Genomic DNA, 23,882 nt, shown 5'->3' with positions numbered 1-23,882 from the left:
TGATACCAGATTAAACTTGCTTTTGCGTTTATTTGCATTCACCACATAATCTGCACCAGCAAAAGCATTCCTCTGCTGGTGGAACAGCACAGCCATGGGAATCTGCATTATCTCTGCCACACGTGCAAGTGAATGTAACTTTCTCTGGCCTATATGGATCTGGAGATAAGGATTATCTCTGAGATAAACCACGAACATATATACAAGAGGAGCATCTAGAAAAAGATAGAAGAAAGTAGAAATTTGTAACCTTTGGGGTTTTTAATGTTTCGTTTCTACCTTTTTTTTTTTTTAGTAATATGCGTCTTTCTGTTATAATAATAGCAAAACTTGAAACCTATATTGCCCTAAAAAAAGTCTCATATACTGCAGGTTGTCCCCATGTTAACCAGATCACAAGCCATTCCCGGCATTAGGCTGGGATCTCTACAGGATCTTTATTTATTTTTATATTATTATAAAGACTTGTCACTAGCTACACCATCTCATGTTGATTTAACTTCACGTAGTTCAAGCTCACACCTTAAATTGATGTAACCTGAAGCTTAGAGAAGACCAAGGAACTTCTGTCGTTACCCTGTATGCCTTGTGGAAAAAGTCCTTTAAGCAAACCAGGAGGTGAAGTATTTGCAGCTGAGAGTGCTGAATTTAGACCCTTGTAATCCCACAAAGATCTTAGCACTGAAAAACAAATATTTCCTTTATGCACTGCATTTGGTCTTACCAATTTTTTCTCAATATTCTCCAGTGGCCTTTAACTTAGATCAGGGGAAATTTTACACATGCCCAGATCAGGACAACACTGTGCTTTATAGGACGAACTCTGAGCAGACCAGATCAGGTTAATTAGGAATAATGACACATTATTACTATTATGGGCTCCAATGCAATCACCTCTAGGTGCCACCACAATGTCAGGAGCAACCTGACTTGCTAGGAGTATGGCTCCCTTACACTGGAAGGGAATCACACATGATGCGCACAGGAAATATAATGATTAGAAAGGATGCTTTGGGTATTTGAAGGTCCTTTTTTGTCTGCATGTTTTAATTTTTTCTAGAGGCTCTCTCTTCCATTACAGCCTGTTTCTGCTTCATCATGAGCTCTCCCTGCAGTGTCAAACTTCCATTTACTGTAAGCCACGCACTCCCTCAGTTTCATTATCCACAGATGTTCCAACCACAGATGCTTCAAAATTCTGTCTTCTGCTGCTGTAGTTTCTATGATCTATAAAATCTGCAGTTGAGGATACTGATTTTAACTGCAGCATTAAGATTGTAAATAGCCCTTTCATTCAAGAGAGTTACTTACATCACCTTACATGTGAAGAGAGCAATTGGTAAAGAAAGTAGCTACTGTGTAATTTTGTAGGAAATTCCTAAAGGAGAAGAAGCAGCTCTGGCCTTACATGAGGCAGCCAGTGGCTAAAAATTATTTGTATTCATAAGCACTGACAAAATAACTGCAGCAGCATTTGTAGTGTCTGCAAATGTGGCAGTTACCGTGATCTTTATGAGAATTTGTAGCTCTGGCAGAATCTCAGCTCCTCAGTGAACAGCACAATTTTTGTTTTAGCTAGTAGAGTAAACTTTACTGATCTGAAAGGATGGATATAAATAGAAAGCCACTACAAGTATTGAACTACATACAGTAGTATGTAGCTTAAATTAGCCTCCAAACCCCAGAATTTACAACAGATAGTGAATCACATCTTAAAAATAGTTCACATTAACTCACTTCATTTAGGATTCCATGTATTAGGTATTCCAGCTACAATTTTCACATTTACTGCTCTGTGCACAGCACCTGTACCAATCACCATTAAAATAAAATCTCTTGTTTATCACCAGTTACCTGAGATGTATTTCTCTCCAGGTCATGGATGGATGCTTGGCTATAGACTGGAAGCGGTTCTGCATTTTAAAGTGTATATTACAATAGCAGGAACATGTTATAATGATTGGAATCACTGTAACTCAGTACATTCTGTTTGTATTTAGAATCAAATTCAGAAAAAAGAGTCATGGAATCATAGAACAGTTTGTGTTGGAAGGGACCTTTAAAGGTCATCTAGTCCACCCCCCTGCAATGAGCAGAGACATCTTCAACTAGATCAGGTTGCTCAGGGCCCCGTCCAACCTGACCTTGAATGTTTCCAGGAATGGGGCATCTACCACCTCTCTGGGCAACCTGGGCCAGTGTCTCACTACTCTTATTGAAAAAAAATTCTTCGTTTCCTCCTTATATCTAGTCTAAATCTTCCTTCTTTTAGTTTAAAACCATTACCCCTTGTCTTATTGCAACAGGCCCTCTTAAACAATTTGTCCCCATCTTTTTATAAGCCCCCTTTAAGTACTGAAAAGCCACCATAAGGTCTCCCCAGAGCCTTCTTTTCTGAACGACACCAACTCTCTCAGCCTGTCCTCATAGAGGAGGTGCTCCATCCCTCTGATCAGTTTTGTGGCCCTCCTCTGGACCCGTCCCAAGAGGCCCATGTGATGTCTGTACGCTTATACTTGCCAGATATACAGGCAGCATCCTATACTTTAAGCAGGCACTCAAGGAACCAGCGAAATACAGGTTGCCTAAAAAAGGTGATCTCTAATTACAGGATAGGGATACATATCAAAAGCTTTTAATCTGTCTTGCTAAAGACGAGGTTGGCAAAAAGACTAAAAAGAAAATAAGACCCCAACGAAGGTCCTTGGTCCAAACTCACTGTTCTCACCTTTATGCAGTCAGTGATATCCCTGCTTTCATGTTATAACAGACATTTCGTGACATTTTGTGCTAAATCTCATTCATCTAGATTCGTCCTCCTCAGAGATCATATGATAAACCTTTGTGCCAAAAGATACTTGAATCTCTTTTCTATGCTATTTGTTCTGTTTTATTTTTCTAAATGCCACTTTAACCTTTTTATATTCAGTTCTTTGAGTCTTGAACTGCTGTAATCTTCTCTACGGTTGCTTAATATCCCCTTCAATTAAGAGCCTGAGTTGTTATCCATTTGTCATGTAATTGGCTTGTTAGCCTCTGATCTAGTTTCTTTGCCTTAGGTGTACATGTATTTGACTAATTCTCATATTTTAGAGATGCTTTTTCCAACTTCAGTAGGAGTAATATACGTGCAGCATTTGCTCAGATGCTGATACTCAGAATCAAGATATAGATAGCAGCACCTGAGTTTCTGAAGGTTTGAACACCTATATCATCTAGTGAGGTGCCTGATTTTCAGAAAGGAAGGCTGGAAGGGCCTTTAGAATTCTTTCCTCTTATGTTGGTTTGATTTGGTTTTGTTTTTTTTTTTAATAACTGCCTTTAACAAATTGCAGCTAATTGCTCCTGGTTTAAGTGATCATTAAGTGTGCTGTATTTCATTTCTAATTTGCTTCTATTATTTGTGTTTTAGGAAATACGGGAAACACCTTCAAGATTGAACCAGTTTTAGGGATCATTACATTACTGAAGGAGCCAGACTTGACCACAATGGGACAGTTTGTTTTGTCAGTCAAAGTGACTGATCAAGGCTCTCCACCGTTGTCTGCAACAGCAATAGTGCGGATATCTGTGACGATGGCAGATAACTCCCACCCGAAGTTCACTCTCAAAGAATACCAGGCGGAGGTTAATGAAAATGTGGATATTGGTACTTCTGTCATCTCTCTCTCTGCGATCAGTCAGTCCACGTTAGTTTATGAGGTTAAAGATGGGAATGTGGATGGAGTCTTCACTATAAACCCATATTCTGGAGTGATCACCAGTCAAAAGGCCCTTGATTATGAGCGTGCTTCCTTCTATCAGCTCATCATACAGGCAACAAATATGGCAGGCATGGCATCAAATGCCACTGTGAACATTCAGATTGTTGATGAAAATGATAACCCACCAGTTTTTCTCTTCTCTCAGTACTTGGGCAGCATAAGTGAAGCTGCTCCTGTAAATAGCATAGTCCGGAGCACGAATAACAGTCCCCTCGTCATACGTGCCACTGATGCTGACAGCAACCAAAATGCTTTACTCGTCTACCAGATTGTTGAATCTACTGCAAAAAAGTATTTCACGGTAGATTCCAGCACAGGTGCAATCAGAACAATTGCAAATTTAGATCATGAAACAATAGCCCACTTCCACTTCCACGTGCACGTTAGAGACAGTGGGAATCCCCAGCTTACAGCAGAGAGCCCAGTTGAAGTTACCATTGAGGTAACTGATGTCAATGACAACCCACCAGTCTTCAGCCAGGCTGTATTTGAGACAGTCTTGCTCCTGCCCACGTATGTTGGTGTTGAGGTTCTCAAAGTCAAAGCTACAGACCCAGATTCAGAGATCCCTCCTGAACTAACATATAGTCTAATTGAAGGCAATATGGAGCATTTTTTAATTGATTCAAGCACAGGGATACTCACCATTAAAAACAATAGTCTTTCCAAAGACCACTATATGCTAATAGTAAGAGTATCTGATGGGAAATTTTATAGCACTGCGATGGTGACTATAGTGGTAAAAGAAGCCATGGATAGTGGGCTCCATTTCACACAAAATTATTATTCCACGTCTATCTCAGAAAACAGCACCAATATCACCAAGATCGCTGTGGTGAATGCCGTTGGTAACCGCCTCAATGAGCCTTTGAAATACAGTATATTAAACCCAGGCAACAAATTTAAAATCAAGTCCACCTCAGGAGTCATTCAGACAACTGGCATCCCCTTCGACAGAGAGGAAAAAGAGCTGTATGAGCTGGTGGTGGAAGCAAGCCGTGAACTAGATCACCTCCGTGTAGCTCGAGTGGTGGTGAGGGTTTACATTGAGGACATAAATGACAATGCCCCAGTGTTTGTAGGGCTTCCATACTATGCTGCTGTGCAAGTTGATGCTGAGCCTGGTACGCTGATATATCGAGTGACGGCCATTGATAAAGATAAGGGTGAAAATGGTGAGGTGTCCTATCTTCTGAAGGAAGACTACGGACATTTTGAAATTGATAGAGGAACTGGCAGCGTCACTTTAAAAGAAGCCTTCAATTCTGATTTATCTAATATAGAGTATTTGGTTGTCATTCTTGCAAAAGATGGTGGTAACCCTTCGTTGTCTGCTTCGGTAGAGCTCCCCATTACTATTGTTAACAAAGCGATGCCGGTATTTGACAAGCCCTTCTATACAGCTTCCGTGAATGAAGACGTAGAAATGCACACACCAATTTTAAGCATAAATGCAACTAGTCCAGAAGGCCAGGGTATCATTTATATCATTGTTGATGGAGATCCCTACAACCAGTTTAATATCGACTTTGATACTGGAGTTCTGAGTGTCATCAGCCCCCTGGATTATGAAATAAATTCTCTTTTCAAGCTGATGGTGCGAGCCAGCGATGCCCTCACTGGCGCTCATGCTGAGGTCACTGTGGACTTGATCATTAACGATGTGAATGATAATCCTCCAGTTTTTGATCAGTCGGCTTATAATGCTACTTTGTCTGAAGCATCTTTGATTGGGACTCCTGTACTGCAGGTGGTTGCTATTGATGCTGACTCTGACAATAACAAGATTGTGCAGTATCAGATAGTCCAAGACACCTTTAACAGCACGGACTATTTCCATATAGACAGCACCAGTGGCCTAATTCTGACAGCCCGGATGCTGGATCATGAATTCATACAGCAGTGCAGCTTGAAAGTCAGAGCCACCGATAATGGGTTCCCACCACTAAGCAGTGAGGTTCTTGTTAGTATCTCAATAACGGATATGAATGACAACCCTCCAGTTTTTAACCAGTTAATATATGAATCGTATGTGAGTGAACTGGCACCTCGGGGTCATTTTGTGACTTGTGTCCAAGCCTCTGATGCCGACAGCTCTGATTTTGACAGACTGGAGTACAGCATCCTATCGGGAAATGATCGGACCAGTTTTATTATGGACAGCAAGAGTGGTGTTATCACGCTTTCCAACCATCGCAAACAGAGAATGGAGCCCATGTACAGCCTAAACGTCTCTGTGTCAGACGGGCTGTTCACCAGCACAGCTCAGGTGCACATTCAGATCCTTGGGGCCAACCTCTACAGCCCTGTGTTTTCGCAGAGCGTTTATGTTGCAGAGGTTAGAGAAAACGCTGCTCCTGGAACTAAGGTGATCCATGTGAAGGCAACAGATGGGGATTCAGGTGTGTATGGCCGGATAAGCTACTCCATAATAAATGACTTTGCCAAGGACCGATTTTTGATTGATAACAATGGTCAGATTCTGACAACTGAGAGGTTAGACCGGGAGAACCCTCTGGAAAGTGATATCGGTATATTTTTGAGAGCCCTCGATGGAGGTGGCAGGACTACGTTTTGCACCGTGAGAGTGATAGTAGTGGATGAGAATGACAACGCTCCTCAATTTATGATGGTCGAATATAGAGCAAGTGTCAAAGCAGATGTCGGGAAAGGTTACTTGGTGACCCAAGTGCAAGCAGTAGATCCAGATGATGGAGCCAATTCCAGAATTACCTATTCTCTGTATAGTGAAGCCTCCGTTTCAGTAGCTGATCTGCTTGAAATAGATCCAGACAATGGATGGATGGTCACCAAGGGTAGCTTTAACCAGCTGAAAAACACAGTTCTGTCATTCTTTGTCAAAGCAGTTGATGGTGGCATTCCTGTAAAGCATTCCCTCATTCCTGTCTACATCCATGTTTTACCCCCAGAAACTATTTTACCTTCCTTTTCTCAGCCCCAGTATTCTTTTACCATAGCAGAAGACACCCTCATAGGAAGTACCATAGACATTCTGCATGTTTTGCCTAATCAGGGTGCTTTGTATAGCACAGTTAATGGCGAGCTGACTGAAAACAACAAAGATGGAGTTTTCATCATAGAGCAAGACACAGGGCTCATAAAACTGGATAAGAGACTTGACCATGAGACAAATCCGGCTTTTCACTTCAAAGTTGCGGCCACCATTCAGTTAGACAAAGTAGACATTGTGTTGACTGTGGATGTGGAGGTTAAAGTATTGGATGTAAATGACAACAAGCCCATGTTTGAAACAGCTAGCTATGATGCTATAATAATGGAAGGGATGCCCATAGGAACAAAACTTATGCAAGTTAAAGCGGTTGATGCAGATTCGAGTGCAAATGGACAGGTCACATACACACTCGCAGTGGAATCGGAGCTGGAGAAGATCACAGAAGCGTTCACCATTGATAGCAACAGCGGCTGGATCAGCACACTGAAGGATCTGGACCACGAAAAGGATCCTGCGTTCACCTTTGCAGTGGTGGCCTCAGATCTGGGGGAAGCTTTATCCTTGTCATCAACCACCTTGGTCTCAGTTACTGTGACAGATATAAATGATAACGCACCCGTCTTTGAGCATGAGGTGTACAGAGGGTCAGTGAAGGAGAGCGACCCCCCAGGGGAAGTTGTGGCTGTTCTTAGCACCTGGGATGAAGACACGTCTGATGTCAACCGGCAGGTTAGCTTCCACATTACAGGTAAGGAACAACTGGCATGCGTTCTTTCCAAAACCAGCTTTACTGAAGAAATGTGCATGTGACCAGTTTTAGGTGAATGTTTAGCAGGGTTTCAGGTAAATTATCGTTGTGAATCAGGCAGTTGCATCTCTCTCCTTTTTTTTTTTTTTTTTTTTTTTAATTTGGAGAGAATTTGCAGCAGCTAGCAAAGCTGAAAAGAGGGAAAGGGAATGTCTGTCTGTCTGTCTGGGTTATTCTCTCTCTAATTTCCAAGATTAATGTTTTGTGATTTGCTGCAGTGCAACATAGTGTGACCCATCAACACATCATAATAGATGTGTCAGCTTGGAAACCATCATGACTTAATGTTTCAACAAAGGGAAGAACGTTTTATTCTTAAGGAGAAAATCCTTACGTTTTCAAGTATTTAACATTTTTTGAAATAGCATTTTTCTTTCTGAGATAGGAAAGTGCATGCAGGAGCCACTTTGAAATACCATTATCTGGGGGGAGGGCAGAAGGAAGGAAGGAATTTTATATTGGAAGGAGTGGGGGGATGCCATTTCTTATCAGCACAGATTTCTGGCCAGGGAAACAGTAATCCACTTAGAAGCACTGGTTAGCTGCCATGCATTGTTATATACAGCACAAGGCAATTTCGATTACATTACTAACATATTTTTCAAAGTGTGGTAACACTGCTCTTTCTTATTGTGCTATATTTATTATCATTCTTTTCTCCTAGATTCAGACTGGCTTTTGCGTGAGTATGTTATGAGTGATGGGCTGCTGCAGTTATTTTTTCTGCCTACAGCTTCCATCGTCCAATATATTTTGTTAGGGAAGAACTTTATCACAACCTTCACAATCCAAGACCTAATATTAATTACATAGTAATAACCAGATTATTGGACGAATTCACATTCTTGTCACTGGATAAAATTTGAGTTACACAAGACCTTCATGAAAGTAGAAGGCGATGGGCAAAAAAGACTTAACTAACCAGATAACAGTTTGTGTATTTTGCTCTGGAGGATAAGCTTTCAAATGTCTAATGAGTTCGCTCTTTAAGGTCCCTTCCAACCCAAACCATTGGAGATGGCTGTGGGATGGTGTGTAGGGGAAGGTGTGATGTTCCACTTAGCCGCAAATTGTCTATGTTTCACGTCAGAAGTAGCATAATTTTCAAAGCAGCCAGAAATTCATTCTGAGCACTTACATGAAAGTCTGGATTCAGTTTAAAGGTTTTCAAATACTATGTGTTTATAGTGTGACGTGTTGTAGGATATTTGGCATGTTGTAGGATATTTTAAGTAGAGGCAAAAATAGCCTTGTGGATAAAACACGGGATTTGGAGGCTTCGGGCAAGGTGCACTAGCTGCCGGTGCCTTAGTTCCCACGTGTCTAAAAGTGAATAAGTAGTGCCTCCTCCAAGAGGTATTGTGATATTTGAAGGAATTTGGGGATCCCAGTATAGAAAGTACTATAGGAAAGGCAAGCCTTTCATGTTTGGAGCAAGATGTGTTAGTGTACCACGATCATTAGCCGAAGGTACTGTTTTCTCTTTGTTCTGAAGTCTTTCAGTCTTTAATATCTCTTAGAATGAATTGTGCTTTTAGTTACGTAATGTTTTCTTCACATTCCTGTGCTGTTAATTTAGCAATAACTGGATTTTTGAATAATGTCATCTGTGACTCAAAAATTATAGATCATTCCGTACCTTAATTTCTATCACAGTTTAAAATACACCAGATATTTTGCTGGTATTTTAGTTCCCAAAAACGTTCGATGTCAATGCCCAAAAGTTTCTCAAATGCCTACTGTACAATTACTAAAGGGCATGAGCTCAGAAATTCCACTGTCTTTGAATATATCCTTTGAATTTGGGAAATGCACATGGAGAAATTAGGTTCTTTTGATTAAAATGTCAAAAAATATTAAAGTATAGTTGAACTAATGAAATAGTCTATTCACACTTTACCCCAAGTTGAGCTCAGGAACTGCACTTGAATATTTCATGAAATCAGATTAGCTAGACAAATATTCAAATGCTGTGGCTTTCCGGAGGCATTTTGAGCCATAGAAATTTCTGTGAATACAATAAACAAACTCTGAAGAAAAACAGGACACTGACAAAAAGGGAGAAGAAAACAAATTATGAGAATGGCATGTGGACCCACCGAAACCAGCTTTGTGGAAATGCACCTGTAGAAAAGTAGTACACAGAAGATAGATGGAAAAAAAAAAAATCATCATTCAGGAGACAAAAGAAATAAACGTTCTGAGTCAGATGTGATCACTGAAGAGCCCTTTGCACTCTTTTGAGAAATACAAACACTCATTGCAGTCTTCTGGTCAGCTTTGAAAAGGGGTAGATAATTCTGGTGGATAAATGTATATTCTGGAAAGTAGTTGCCATTTTCAAATCCACCTTCATCTGCATCTGATGGTGGGGGAAGAATTCTGCACTTACCCTTTGTTATGTGTAGTTTGATAGCAGCTGGAGATGTTCACAAACGAAAAGTACTGTATATAAATCTTAATAGAAAATCCATAGGAAGTGCAGATGACACAAATGCACTGCAGTTTTCTTTTGAAGGCTCATTTGAGGTCATTGCCTATATCATTTGAGGCCGTTTAGCTAAAACCAGGACTCCGCTGATGTTTGGCGAGGATGTTTAGCCAGCCTAGACCCCGCCAGATATTACTGAGATTTGACTGTGGTAAACTAATAAAAGCCACCAGAAAAATGTCAGTTGCTAAGACTTCGGTACAGTAAAGTGTTTTGTGTTCCTCAGTGATGTTAATTAGGCTCCATCAGGCACGTAAATGTAAAGACAGATAATAGTCTTTAAGCTTGGTTCAGCTGAATACAAGGAAGATGGACAGTGTGTTTTGGAAGAAAGAACTGGCACTGTACGCAGTAGGTTTTTTTGCTAGGTTGATTGCCCAGTATGAGCAAACTGACGATTTTTGTTTGGTTTTATTTTATATTTGAGATCCTGGAGTTCTGGAGAAACGGATGTTTCGCGTTTGGGGAGGACTTGTGCTGCAGGCTGAAGAACGGTCTCTGCGATTTTATGATAGTGAAGCTAGGAGGATTGGGTTTATCATTTCGGCAGCTCAGTAAACATGCAACATCTTAAACCGGGGGTGGGGGATGAGCCTATTGATTTTATGTGATGCAAATGCCTAGAGCTCTGATTGGGAATTGAAACTATCTAAATAAATGCATAAATATAAGGGAGAAACTAAATAAATAAGTTAGTAAATACACAGTTCCCCCTCCCGGATTGGGACATTGCAGTGAAAACTGATACTGTTGGCTTCTAGTTTTCCGTTCCCTTTTAGCCGTTATAATTCCCTCTGTGTGTGCTTTAGTAATGATGTGTGTCAGGATTTGTTTATTTTGGATCACTGTGTCTCTGCATTTCATTTGTATCTGGCTGTTTTCTTTCTTTTCTTAAACTTGAGCTTGATTTGGCTTTGTACTATTTGCTGACTAGGGAGGGAGGGAGAGCATTATTTAAACTTCAAGTAACAAAAGATAAAAGATAATGCTGATTCTTTTAGCCTCAAAGCCCTTCTAAAAAGTTACTGGAGTGTTTTTTGTAGCTAGCACTTCACTGTTGTGACATTCAAAGTAGAACATAAGAAAACTGCCAAAAGATTTTAAAGAATCCATTAATGCATGTAGTCAGGAGGCTTCCGTTTAGAAAAGCTACATTATTCAGAGCGAAAAACTAATTAATTAGAACGCCCCTAGGAAACTGAATCTGCTTACATATATTAGTGAAAAAGTTAATTAATCACTGCAGAATGAGATCTGCATCGAGACATATGTATAAGTACGAGAAAATGGTTCCCTGGGCCACAGTGTGGATTTTTTTGCCTTTCCATTTTTTAAGAATATTTCCTTGACGGTATTTTAGTGTTTACATCTCATTATTTCTGTTACACTTTATAGTACAACTTCCACCTTTGTCTTCCATCAACAAAGCACGTAGCCTGTCCTGAGAAGAAAAAAACCGAAAGGTAGCGCTAATGAAAAAGGCATGCAGATAAACTGTTACACGTTCACAGCTTACTGCACAGGTTTCTTGGTCATTCAAATTGATCCTTTTCCAGTGGAGTAAATTGGGGAAAAAGGGATCCCAAGAACCGTTTTTTTATACATACTCCTCAAATTCCTAAGTATGATTTAAAAGCCATTCCGTCAACAACAAAGCAGAAGTGATTTTAAAATGGCTCCAAGCTAGTGTTACTGCCAGCCATAAAAGCCACCAGCTGATTTTAATTAGATTTTACCTTTCCTCTTTTCTTAGCAATGGGATACCCATACCTTGAGTGTATTGCTTCATAGTTCCTCGGGACAGTTAATCATTTCCTTCTACAAAAGGACTAATATGCAGAAAAATATGCAGATTGATATCATGGAGCTAAATAAGAATATTTAAGACCATTTTTATTAATGGTTTACAACATTAAACTTGCCTTGACAAGATTACAGCCTTTTATAAAGGAGAGTTAAGCTTTTTTATGCTGATGTTGAACTGAATAGAGAGAATTTAATGTCAATCAGCAGGGGTCTACCTTCTTTGAAGTCACATTAAGGCTCATGTCGATGGACAGATTCTCATTGCCTTGGATTGTGTTCAGATCTGGCCTGTAGTGCACATTGACACACTGCGTAACCCTCTTTAGGAGAAATGCGTTTATATCACACAGCAGATTAAACAAGGTTTAACTGAGTCCTCTGATGGTTATTCCACACTGTCATAGAAATCAGTGGGAAAATTGAGATCTGCTTGGTTTTACGATCTAAAGAGGTGATTTTCTATCAACAGAAAATATCTAGGTTTTGATATATCAGTTTTGTGCTCTGTATGACTAGAGGGCCTTTTATAATTATAACGCAATATCTGACTAATTTTCTGGAAATCTTATTCATTACAGCGTGCTTTTTTGACACAGTTACAGCTAGCACAAATGATGGTGCTTAACAGGAAAGATTCGCTCAGCCTTTCTCAACTGACTTAGTTTTCTTATTAAATAGAAACCAGTCTCTCATGTCATTGGTAGCTAATGAAGAAGGCATAGATTACAGCCTGTGACCTCTTTTCTGCTTTTTGATGTAGAAAGAAGGTATGAAATGTGCATTAGACATTTTGCTTACTTTTAAGCTCAGCTTCAAGTTCAGATCTTTTGTGCTTTGTTTTTTTGCTAAGAAGGTCCCTGGGAACTGACAGAATTGTGACACCAGAAGCAACAACAGTGACACCTAACCGCTTGACAGCAGAGGCAGCTCAAATAAATTCAGCATTGGATTATTTTTTTTTTAAATACGTATTTGCTCTAACATTCAGCACAAGTACTAGCGAGGAAGCTTTAAGAATCTGGCCTTTCCATTGAGCTTGGACCAATCCCATGACACATGTCAGGACCCTGAATCAGTTGTAAGCAGAAGTACACTAGCATGCTTCCCATTCTTGATCCGGTTACAGGAAAGAATAGGTGTTCCCTTAATATTTTGATACCATTTTTATACATAAGAAAGATGGGAAGTAGTTCTTAGATTGCATTTCTGCATGGGAGAGCACAGGAGAAAGCTTTAATATGGTGGGGAATGAGCTAGTAGTGGGTTAGCTGGAATTAAAGTTCACCCAGTGGAGCAGTGTGATGCTTTTTTCTATGTCCTCACTCAGTTTCTACAGCACATGAGTTTTCTATGGCTGCAGCGATCTATCCTAAATTATTAAAAGTGTAGATACGTTTTTACAGACCAAGGTTATGTTAGACGCTGGGCACAGAAGACTGGGTAGTTGCCCTTAATGGTTTTGGCTGGGGTAGAGTTAATTTTCTTCATAGCAGCTGGTATGGAGTTGTGGTTTTGTTTTGTGACCAAAACAGCGTTAATAACACAGGGATGTTGTAGCTGTTGCTGAGAAGTGCTTACACAAAGCCAAGGCTTTTTGTGCTCCTCACCCCTCCCCACCAGAGAGTAGGCTGGGGGTGCACAAGGAGTTGGGAGGGGACACAGCTGGGACAGCTGACCAAAATTGACCAAAGGGATGTTCCATACTGTATGGCATCATGTTCAGCAATCAAAGCTGAAGCAAGGGGGGGCATTCAGATTGATTTCATTTGTCTTCCCAAGTAAATGTTACATGCGATGGAGCCCTGCTTTCCTGGAGATGGCTGAAGACCTCCCATTAATTCCTTATTTTACTTTGCTTATGCACGCAGCTTTTCGCTTTACCCATTAAACTGACTTTATCTCTACCCACGAGTTTCCACGCGTTTTCCCTTCTGATTTTCTCCCCCTTTCCTCTGGGTGGGAAACAGGCGAGCGGCTGTGTGGGGCTTAGTTGTCTGTACCAGAGTTAAGCCACAACATTGGCTTAGAAGATTTTACTGTCTGGTCTGACAGGGGGTTGAGATCGGGCTCAGAGAAAGGTGATTGAAAGTGATTTCTTCATGGAGCAGGCAGGGGACTGTACAATTTCGGATTAAAGAGTAAATAGCAGTTGGAAGCATTAACAACAACTATGCCCATCTTGATTATTGTACCCTTCTGCGTGTGATGTCCTTCCTTCCTGAGGATGATGTGGACCAAAGCTTTCCTTCTCCTAACCTGCTTTTGTCACAAGGCAGTTTAATGATGTGTAAGAGCACCATTGCCAGGTTCAGTGTCAGTGTTACGGCACGATGAAAAGCTGTTCTGCTTCGTCTCCTGCACTCCTTTCACCAGCTTTCACTCTCAGATACATTTGATCTAATTGTACTGCTTATCTTCCAACTGCTCCTCAAATGACCTCTTGTTAGGACTATTTAATACTAATGTGTCTTCCTGTGTCGTGTAAACTTTTTTTAAAACTGGAATTTTAATGAGCAGAAGAACGGCACAGCTGTATGATAAAGCTTTCATTAGAGGATTCCTTAATAGAACCCACTTCCAGTCCTTGATTGCATAATCAACAGCTAATGAAATTGTCTTGGTAACAAGAGCTACGGTGTATTACATCCTCTCCCGAGACTAAGTGGAAAGACAATTGTACCAGCCTGAGAGGACTATTGATTGTTCACAGTTTGAATTTGATTGCCCTTACGGGGAACTAAACAAGAGATCATCTTCAGCTCTGCTAAATGGATTTTGTTTCCACTGAAAGTTATTGGTTCACTTTCACACCAGGCGTTCGGGGGGCAATAAACACAGGGAGTATAATCTCATTATAGATTTCCTGAGTGTGCGAATTTGAAAGCACCAATCACTGTAAAACAAATGACGGCTGCTTAGTCCAGGTCCTCTGCGATGCATCTGTGTGTTTAAACTAGGCGGGAGCTCTGAAGGGACACCCTAGCCCATTGCGTGTTGCTTGTCTCGTTGCAGGAGGGAATCCCAAAGGGAAGTTTGCTCTGGGACTGGTTCAGAATGAGTGGAAGGTTTATGTTAAAAGGCCTCTAGATCGGGAAGAGCAAGACGTTTATTATCTGAACATCACCGCCACGGATGGCCTCTTTGTAACCCAAGCTGCTGTGGAAGTAACCGTCACTGACGTTAACGATAATAATCCAGTTTGTGAACAGGTGAGTTAGCAAGACCCATATGGCAATCAACTGTTGTGTTGAAAGCGATGGTTTCTCTATGGGTGTCCCTGCTATTTACAGGTAGTCACAGGCAACGCTCATTTTCATCCTTAAGGTCTTAGTTGAAGAATCTGAAGTGATCTGGGAGAGGAGCAGGATGAAACAGTCCTGTGAAGCCAAGATGAAAGGATCATGGTCTAGTAAAGGTAGCAGAGGAGTCTTCTCCACAGTGGCCTTAGTTGGCTTTAGAAAAAATGAAGCATCATGAGGTGGCACTGGGCAGCCACTCATCCCCTGCAGAAAAAATGTGCTTTCATTTCACAACCAATGTGGAAATGTTTTCAATCTGGTTTCACTCCAGTCTTCCTGAACCTGGCAGATGTCAGAAACCCAGTGGAAAAGGCAGAAGAATGTAGCTTGCCTGACCACAGCTTTCACAGCACTGTCTCTTATTCTGTGGAAAGGCAATGTGAGGAACCGATATTACTGCAATAGAAAGGTCTGTGTGAAAGAAAACACACAGCGAAACCCAGAGTTCCTTAACGGTACTGTTCACAGAATATTTTATGAATATATACCTATGTGTATATACTCATATAATTCCCACCATTACATTATCAGTGATGGACCACTGTCATTGCAAGCACCACTCTGGGGAATCACAGTGTATCTTCGTTAGCACGCTCATCAAAGTTTCCATTTCATGGGTGTTGATGAAACAAACAGAATATAGAAAATGAGACTGCATTTAACACCTAAGATGAGCCCTATTAAGAGGCATAATTTGTCATTGTTTTTGTGACACCTCAAAGCTTAGCAGTGATTTAAACATCTAGGAATGTGTTATGTAAAGAAAAATTGTTTCCTATATAGAAAGATGCACTACAGAGAGTTTAAAAAAAAAGTTGTGCAAAGACTGTAAAATACTGTTATAACATAGCTTACATTCTGGTTTTGTCTCTAGGTTGCATACACAGCACTGTTTCCTGAAGACATTCCATCAAACAAAGTCATTCTTAAAATCAGTGCTAAAGATGCTGACATTGGGTCCAATGGGGAAATTCGCTATTCTCTGTATGGTCCGGGGAACAATAAATTTTTCTTAGATCCAGAAAACGGTAAGATGACAACTGAATGTTTCTGAATATCCTTCTTAATCCCTTTACATCAGTGGGTGCCAGTTTCCTTAACTAGAGTTAGGTTACACTTGGTTATCAGCCAGTTGTTCCAGTTACAGCAGGCGTAGATCACCACTTCAGAAGCGGTGGTAGTAGGAGGGAGAAAGAAGGATGTCTTTGTTGGCCAGTTTGAATGGTATAATCAGAACAGTGGATACCAACCCTTTTGTTTCCCTGACAGACCTCAAGTTAGGTCAGAGATGTATCACAAAATCACAGAATCAGAATAGTTTGGGTTGGAAGGGACCTTTAAAGGTCATCAAGTCCAACCCCCCTGCAATGAGCAGGGACATCTTCAACTAGATCAGGTTGCTCAGAGCCCCGTCCAGCCTGGCCTTGAATGTTTCCAGGGATGGCGCATCTACCACCGTTCTGGGCAGCCTGTGCCAGTGTTTCACCACCCTCATGGTAAAAAATTTCTTCCTTATATCTAGTCTTCCCTCTTTTAGTTTAAAACCATTGACCCTTGTCCTCTTGCAACAGGCCCTATTAAAAAGTTTGTCCCCATCTTTCCTGTAGGCCTCCTTTATGTACTCAAAGACCATAGTAAGTTCTCCCTGGAGCCTTCTTTTTCCCTGAACAACCAAGTCTCTCAGCCTGTCCTCATAGCAGAGGTGCTCCAGCCCTCTGATCATTTTTGTGGCCCTCCCCTGGACCCCGTCCAGCAGGTCCGGCTGAGGGCTCCAGAGCTGGATGCAGTATTCCAGGTGGGGTCTCACCAGAGTGGAGTAGAGGGGAAGAAGCACCTCTCTTGACCTGCTGGGCGTGCTTCTTTTGATGCAGCCCAGGATGCAGTTGCCCTTCTGGGCTGTGAGTGCACGTTGCCAGCTCATGTCCAGCTTTTCACCCACCAGTAACCCCAAGTCCTTCTCCTCAGGGCTGCTCTTAGATCCTTCATCCCCCAGCCTGTATTGAATCCAGGGGTTACCCAGACCCAGGTGCTGGACCTCGCACTTGGCCTTGTTGAATTTCATAAGGTTCACACAGGCCCACTTCTCGAGCTTGTCCAGGTCCCTCTGGATGGCATCCCACCCCTCAGGTGCGTCAGCCATGCCACTCAGCTCGGTGTTGTCTGCAAACTTGCTGAGGGTGCACACAATCCCACTGTCTATGTCATTGATGAAGATATCAAACAGTACTGGTCTCAGTATGGACCCCTGAGGGAGACCACTTGTCACCAGTTTCCATCTGGGCATTGAGCCATTGACCACTACCCTCTGGATGCAACCATCCAGCCAGTTCCTTATCCACCAAACAGTCCACCCATCAAATCCATATCTCTCCAATTTAGAGAGAAGGATGTTGTGGGAGACTGTGTCAAGGACCTTACAGAAGTTCAGATAGACAACATGCGTAGCTCTTCCTTGTCCACTGATGTAGTCACTCTGGCATAGAAGGCCACTAGGTCGATCAGGCAGGATTTGCCCTTGGTGAAGCCATGCTGGCTGCCTCAAATCACCTCCCTGATCTCCATGTGCTTGTCCTGGAGTCTTTTTCATACAGAAGAGGGGCGGATGTCGACGGGGTCCTCCTTCACCTTTGGATTTCACTTCTTCCACCTTTGTCTAGATATATTGCTATTTAGACCCTGTAAAGAAGGCATTCCTTTTATACACAGATTCTGGAGGAGAAAGGATATCAGTAATGAATTTTTGGGCACAGTGGAATGCTACAAAGGTCTTGTACGTTTGGCAGTTGGTCTGGAAAAAAATACTGATCTCTGTTAAGATCTAGATTTTATGGTTGTTACGAAGTAAAGCTAAATAAAATTATTTTCCCATGAATAAGAATCCCACCCCTCTGTTATTCTTAGGAATTTGGTTTCCATAATGATAGACCAAGTCCTCCCCTGTGCAATGCCTCCTCTGCCTGACTAGCAGGAGGCAGTGCCTGCTATTGCCGTGGTGTTACTGATGGAAGAAGAGGTGTTTGGGATCTATGCAGTGTGTGGAAGGGGAAGTATTGACCTCTTCAACAACAAATTTTGTATTTAACTGCAAATTACACCCTTTACAAAATTAACCCAAACCTCATCTTCCAACTTGTAGTGGCTGTTTGCTGGTGTGGCAATGTTTGGTGGCTGGTTGTCTGTGCAGTGGAAAACAAATCATCGGTAAAGCTCTCACAGGCTGAATAAGCTGGCTTTTTGTTGCTGTTAATGTCTATTGTAATACCCACCTCTGTATGAGAATAAGAAGTTTGTTTCAAACTAGATGCCAGAGGTATCTACAGGAATGCAGAGCTGGTTGGAGATTGCTTTGTGGGGAGAAGAGGGGAATGTTTGTGTTATTTTTGAATAGTAGCATTAGAAAACTTTAGAGTTCATTATGGACACTGTCATCAGATTCAGAATGTGTTTCTGTTTCTAGGAGTCTGTAAGTCTTGAGAGTAACAGAAAGACAGACATGGAAAAAGACGGTGGTGTTCATATGGGTGTAGTTGTAGGCTGTTGAAGGCCACCAGGCATGGCTTGTCCTCCCTGCACTCACATTGGCAGCTCACTTCGTTGGGTAGGGAGGAGTGTGAAGTGGCACTGCTGTGAGTTTTTTAATCCATTCATTGGAATAAGCAAAGTTGATTTTTTTTCTCTTTCCTGTTCCTTTGAAATACATGTTTTTGAGATACTCACACTATAGAATTAGTGATGTTGCTACAGTAGTAATGACGGATGCTGCTTTTAATCAATTTTAGGTGAGCTGAAATCCTTGGCCCCTCTCGACCGCGAGAAAATCCCTGCATACAACTTGGTTGCCCGAGCTACAGATGGTGGTGGCAGGTTTTGCCAATCAGAAATCCATCTTATTTTAGAAGATGTTAATGATAATCCACCAGTGTTCTCCTCTGATCACTACACCGCCTGTGTCTATGAGAATACAGCCACTAAAGCTTTGTTAACAAGAGTCCAAGCCACTGATCCTGATGTTGGTGAGTAACGCTGCAAATAATTAATGTTCAGGGTAACTCTGTGGGTTGGTGGAATTGCAATACAGATTAATTTTTCTATTGCTGCCTTCCCTCATTCTTTCCTCCTTTTGCGTCTGTGTCCTCCCCGTTTTTCTCTCTTCTGTTTCTCTACGTCAAAATGCTCACGGCTGAGCTTGACAGAATGGTGTTACAAACAGAAAAGTGTGGCAGCAGCCACAGAAGCGTGTAGTCTTTCATTCTCTTGATTGGTGATGTGTAGGGGTAAATGATAGTTTTGGGGGTAAATTCCAACTCTTTTCCTCCAGTGGTCTCACCTCTTTTCTTGAGCCATGATTTTGAATACCCATGCCTCTATTTATGCAAATAATATACTTTTCTGCCATAGAGACCTATACCTGATTAATCACAGCTTTTCTAGAGTTTTATATGCTATAACTCCCATTTGTTCCAGCTGGTTACCGTAGCATAAAACTATTGTTGTACGCTGTGAATGTACGTTATAAATGTTCTGGTTATTTAACTGTGCATTCTTTTAAAGTTTAATAGTTTATTATATGGGACCTTAACCTTGAAATCTGGGCCCAATTATAAATATTTAAAGGGTTTTTTTGCATACACAGTGGTAAAACCTACCAAGTATCAGATTTTTTTTTAGCTCATTCAGTTCAGTTGGAATAAATAAATCCCATAGTTTATTTTTACTTCCTGTGCTTTTGGAGATGTTTTGTAAAAACTGTGGCCTGAGTAGCTTCCCATAAAAAGCAGACCTTTCGTTGAATGAAAAAATGTTTCATGTTAAAATCTTTTCTTTTTTTGGAACTACAGTGCGTGTTGGAAGTCTCAGTTGCTGCTAAGGCTGATAACATACAGGAATCAGTAAAGGATTCGTGTGTCTATCAAGAGCTGCATTATATACTTTGGTTGAAAAATCACAGTTAAAATTATGATACTGTCCTGCAGTGAAAAGCCAATTACTGGTAGTAAACTACGAAACAGTCTGAAGACCCAGTGTTGTTGGTTTCCTCTGTTGTCTTAATTACCGTTTCTCTCATAGATGAGTTGAAATTCAAGGAGAGGGGGGAGACAGAAAGAATTACAATGAAAAGTTGTCAGTAAAAGTTCTTGCTAGCACCAACTTTAAATAATAATGGTTAGCAATGAAGAAAAAACACAAAGAGCTAATTGCTACATCTTCCTTCTGAAACTGGATAAGTTAAAGGGAGGGATACATGTGATGAATGAGAAGGGGCTACGTACTTCCTTAACGATTACATCTGAAAATCAAACAAGACACTGTATCATATGAAAGTGACTCTTGTCTCTAAAACTGGATTTTTTATTAATTACTGTTCTATTAGTCCGTACCAAAATCCCCGATTCCTTATTGCTGGATAAAGAATGAGTTCAGGTAGTGTAATGTTCCCAGCACAAAGAAAAAAATGGATTATTGATATTCCTGATGGGCTATTCCTGTAAGGTTTTGTGGACCGTTATCCAGAAAACATCAGTGGAGCCAGTAATCATCATACAAATTTTTAACATTCAGGAAACATCTTATGATCAGTCTTAGAGTTTGCCAATTCTTCTGCTTTGGGCTTTAAAGAGCTAAAGTACTATAAGGATAGGAGTGCCAGTATAGAGGCTGTTGAAACCAAACTTGAGAGAAGTCAGTTTGTGGTCTGCAACTAAATACAATTTAACATAAAAGTGAAAATATTGCGGTCACACACTGTTGGATAATTTAGAAGATTTCCAGTTAATAGGAAAATAGTATTACATCTGCCTTGTGCTTTTGATATCTCTTAAAATTCCTTAACTTATAAAATCCTGGGAAATTTCAGGAATGGAACATAAATTGTTGTTTAATATATTAGTAAGTTGGATACACGCTTAGAAACTAGCTGTACCAGCTGGACACACTGAAGGAGAGATGCCATTCTTCTTCACAGTATTCAACAGAAGAAAATGACTTTAGCTATCAAGCACTTAACTCTAGTAGCATGCTAGTTCATTTTCCATCACCTCTCCATGTAGCTAGGTGTCTCAAATGAAGATATTTATTGAAGGAAGAGAGTATACACACATACCTTTGCTAAAACATAGTAGTAACTTTAATATAAGACAATTCTTTTTCCCAATCTGCTTCCATTGTAAATTCTTAAAATTTCCACAAGATAATATTTCCTACTAATTCACCACCATATGGTTTGGAAACGTGTAAACCAAGAAATGAAAGAGAAACGCTGGGTTTACGGTTTTTTAGAGAAGATCACAGGGAGCAGTGAATTTTCCACCTCCGACTGTCTTCGAATCAAAGTGCCAAATTAGAGCATTCTGTCGAGATTAAGGCAGAAGAAGACTTGGAGTGAATGCCGAGGTGTAATTATGTGAGCAAACCCATCAGACAACTACAGTATCAGCCCGTTTCAACGGAATTAGGGTGATGCTAGAGCAGCAACACTGAGAAAACCTACATGGAACTTTGTGGCAAACGTGACATTAAAAAATCGATAAACATCAAAGTAAATCTGGAGCCCAAATTGCTACCTGAGCTGCAGGTGCATGCGCATTTCCAGGGCTGCTCATGTTTTCTGCATGCGTACAGTGTTGCGGCCTCGCTCGCAGAATACAAGAATGAATGTCAGCGTGGTCCAAGCTCAGCAGTGCTTTAAGTGATGGGTAAGTCCTGCCTCAATTCCAGCCGCTTTGCCTTGTGAATGACCTCCACGCTCAGGCCCATTTCTATGCTGATTGATGGTGCAGTCTACCGAAGGCAGAAGCACTTACTGTACTAAATATGAGCAGTGCATCATCTGTCCTTCTGCAGTCCTCGTCGTCACCAGTGGGGCACTGGCAGTTCCACACCATCCACGTTTGTCGTCAGGATAGTGATTTCACTGACCTATTGATTTTTCTCTGGGTTTATGATGAAGATGGGGTTTGAATTTCACTCAGAATGGGAATGACCTTGTCCGCCGGACTTGTTCTGCCTGCCACCGCTGCCTTCCAGCCTCTGCTTTACCCCACAGCCAAAGCCATGGCTGGTACCTGCTCATGGAGGTCCTTCCTTGTTCAGTTACACAACCAACCAGTATATATGGACTAGGTTGTCTTGGAGCCAGCACCTTGTATTGCATGCAGCCAATGTGCAGGAAAACAAAGGCACGTAGGCAGAGAAAAAGTTAACAGGAGTGTCCTTTATTTGGTTGCAAATTGTTCCTTGCAGTGCATAGACCTCCCTGCCCTGTCCGCAGCTGTCCCTCAACCCCGTTCTCCAGCCCCAGGGCCCATACAAGTACATTTCACAGGAGCACTGGTGACATGCAGCCTGCAAGCAACCAGCTGGTGCCCAGGTCATGGTGTGGCTAGCCAAATCTAGGAGTTTCTCAGAAACACAATTCAGACTGATCTGTTTCTTCCTCGAGTAGCAGTCACACCTCAACCAGCAAAGGCCCCCACCTGCTCGCTTGCCCAGCCAGGCAGTCCTTAGCCAGCTGCCCTATTCTTTGACATAGTTTAGTCCATGCCTTGTATTTGTCTCAGATCATGGTCCACTTCCCAGCAGGAATGACCCTGTGTTCCCCTGGCCCATTTTTATGGCATGTGCAAATGGCAAATGAGTAAGGAAGGTCCCTTGCTGTGGGCTGAAGGTGAGAACCACAGGGTTGTGTGTGGTGGCAAGTCAGAGGTGAAGCACTTTGGACAGCCTTGCTAGAAATGTGTCTCCTGGCCTTGTGGACACAGAGGTATCATGCTGCAGGGTTTCACACAGGCACAGAATGGTTGAGGTTGGAAGGGACCTCTAGAAGGTTATCTTGTCCAACCACCTTGCTCAAGCAGGGCAACCTACAGCAGGTTGTCTAGGACTGTGTCCAGGTGGCTGTTGGATAACTCCCAGGATGGAGATATTCCCTGAGTTCTGTGCGGTGTGGGCACCCCAGGGGCCCTCTGGGAATAAACAGACCTGCACTGTGGATACAGACAAAAGCCTAACATCCTCACCGTGACCTGGCAGAGCAGTGACAACAGGCAGCAAACCCACACTGATGCCCTCTCTGACTGCCAGTTCTTCCCAAGTTGGAGATAATTCAAAGAAGAAGGATCAATGGCAGGTGAGATTTTGCAGGAAGTGTAGTTTGGGAAAATATTTTCCCATATCTAATAGCAGATTTAATAGCGTTCAGTAATGCAACCTAGAAAAATAATAAACAGTGCGCTGCTTTTTTTAAAGCATTTTCTCAGATTTGAGCATAGGATGCCTGGAGTTTCAGATGTGTTACAGCTTCTGCCGGGCTCGTAACCTCACAGCGGAATGCAGAACAGTCCATTTATTCCTCAGTTCCAAAAAAACCATCCAGTTAGTTTGGGGGTGGAGAGATTTGAGTGATGACCCTGGTTTTCTGGCCTTCGTTCTCTGTATTTGAAGCTTTGGTACTTAGGTGTGCGTGAGGAAAAAATAGGTGTTGAAAGCCTAATTCAGGGAGGCAGGATAAGACTTCACATTCTCCCACAGATAAATTTATATAGCCAGGTTATACAGGTCAATTGTGGTTGAATTTGGTTGTGGTTTTTAAAGAGTTGTATAGAGTTAAATATTATTTGGACCAAGATTTATGAGAAGGATTCTTTAATCGTCTGATTAGTGCATTTGTGCTTAATGTGGAGAGTTTAAATCAATTAAGTCTTTAATCAGTCTGGTTTTGGTGTGGGGAACTAATTATTCACCT

At 41.5% G+C, this 23,882-nt stretch overlaps 1 protein-coding gene across 10 annotated transcripts in view; it reads left to right on the top strand.

Moving 5' to 3' along the window:
* Positions 1–23,882, top strand: part of FAT3 (FAT atypical cadherin 3) — a 427,575-nt gene that overhangs the window by 339,399 nt on the left and 64,294 nt on the right. For all 10 annotated transcript variants that reach the window (XR_012585081.1, XM_074571548.1, XM_074571528.1 and 7 more), the window contains 4 exons: positions 3,413–7,486; positions 14,856–15,052; positions 16,017–16,170; positions 18,922–19,155. Coding sequence is in view for 9 of the 10 variants with exons in the window: in XM_074571548.1 (XP_074427649.1) it covers positions 3,413–7,486; positions 14,856–15,052; positions 16,017–16,170; positions 18,922–19,155 (4,659 nt within the window). In the remaining variant the exon portion in view is untranslated. The remainder of the gene's footprint in view (positions 1–3,412; positions 7,487–14,855; positions 15,053–16,016; positions 16,171–18,921; positions 19,156–23,882) is intronic.

Source organism: Larus michahellis, chromosome 1 (assembly GCF_964199755.1).
Source record: "Larus michahellis chromosome 1, bLarMic1.1, whole genome shotgun sequence".
In the NCBI taxonomy this organism is placed as follows: domain Eukaryota; kingdom Metazoa; phylum Chordata; class Aves; order Charadriiformes; family Laridae; genus Larus; species Larus michahellis.
The sequence above is the reverse complement of the archived record's forward strand: the minus strand, read 5'-3'. Positions and strand labels throughout refer to the sequence as shown.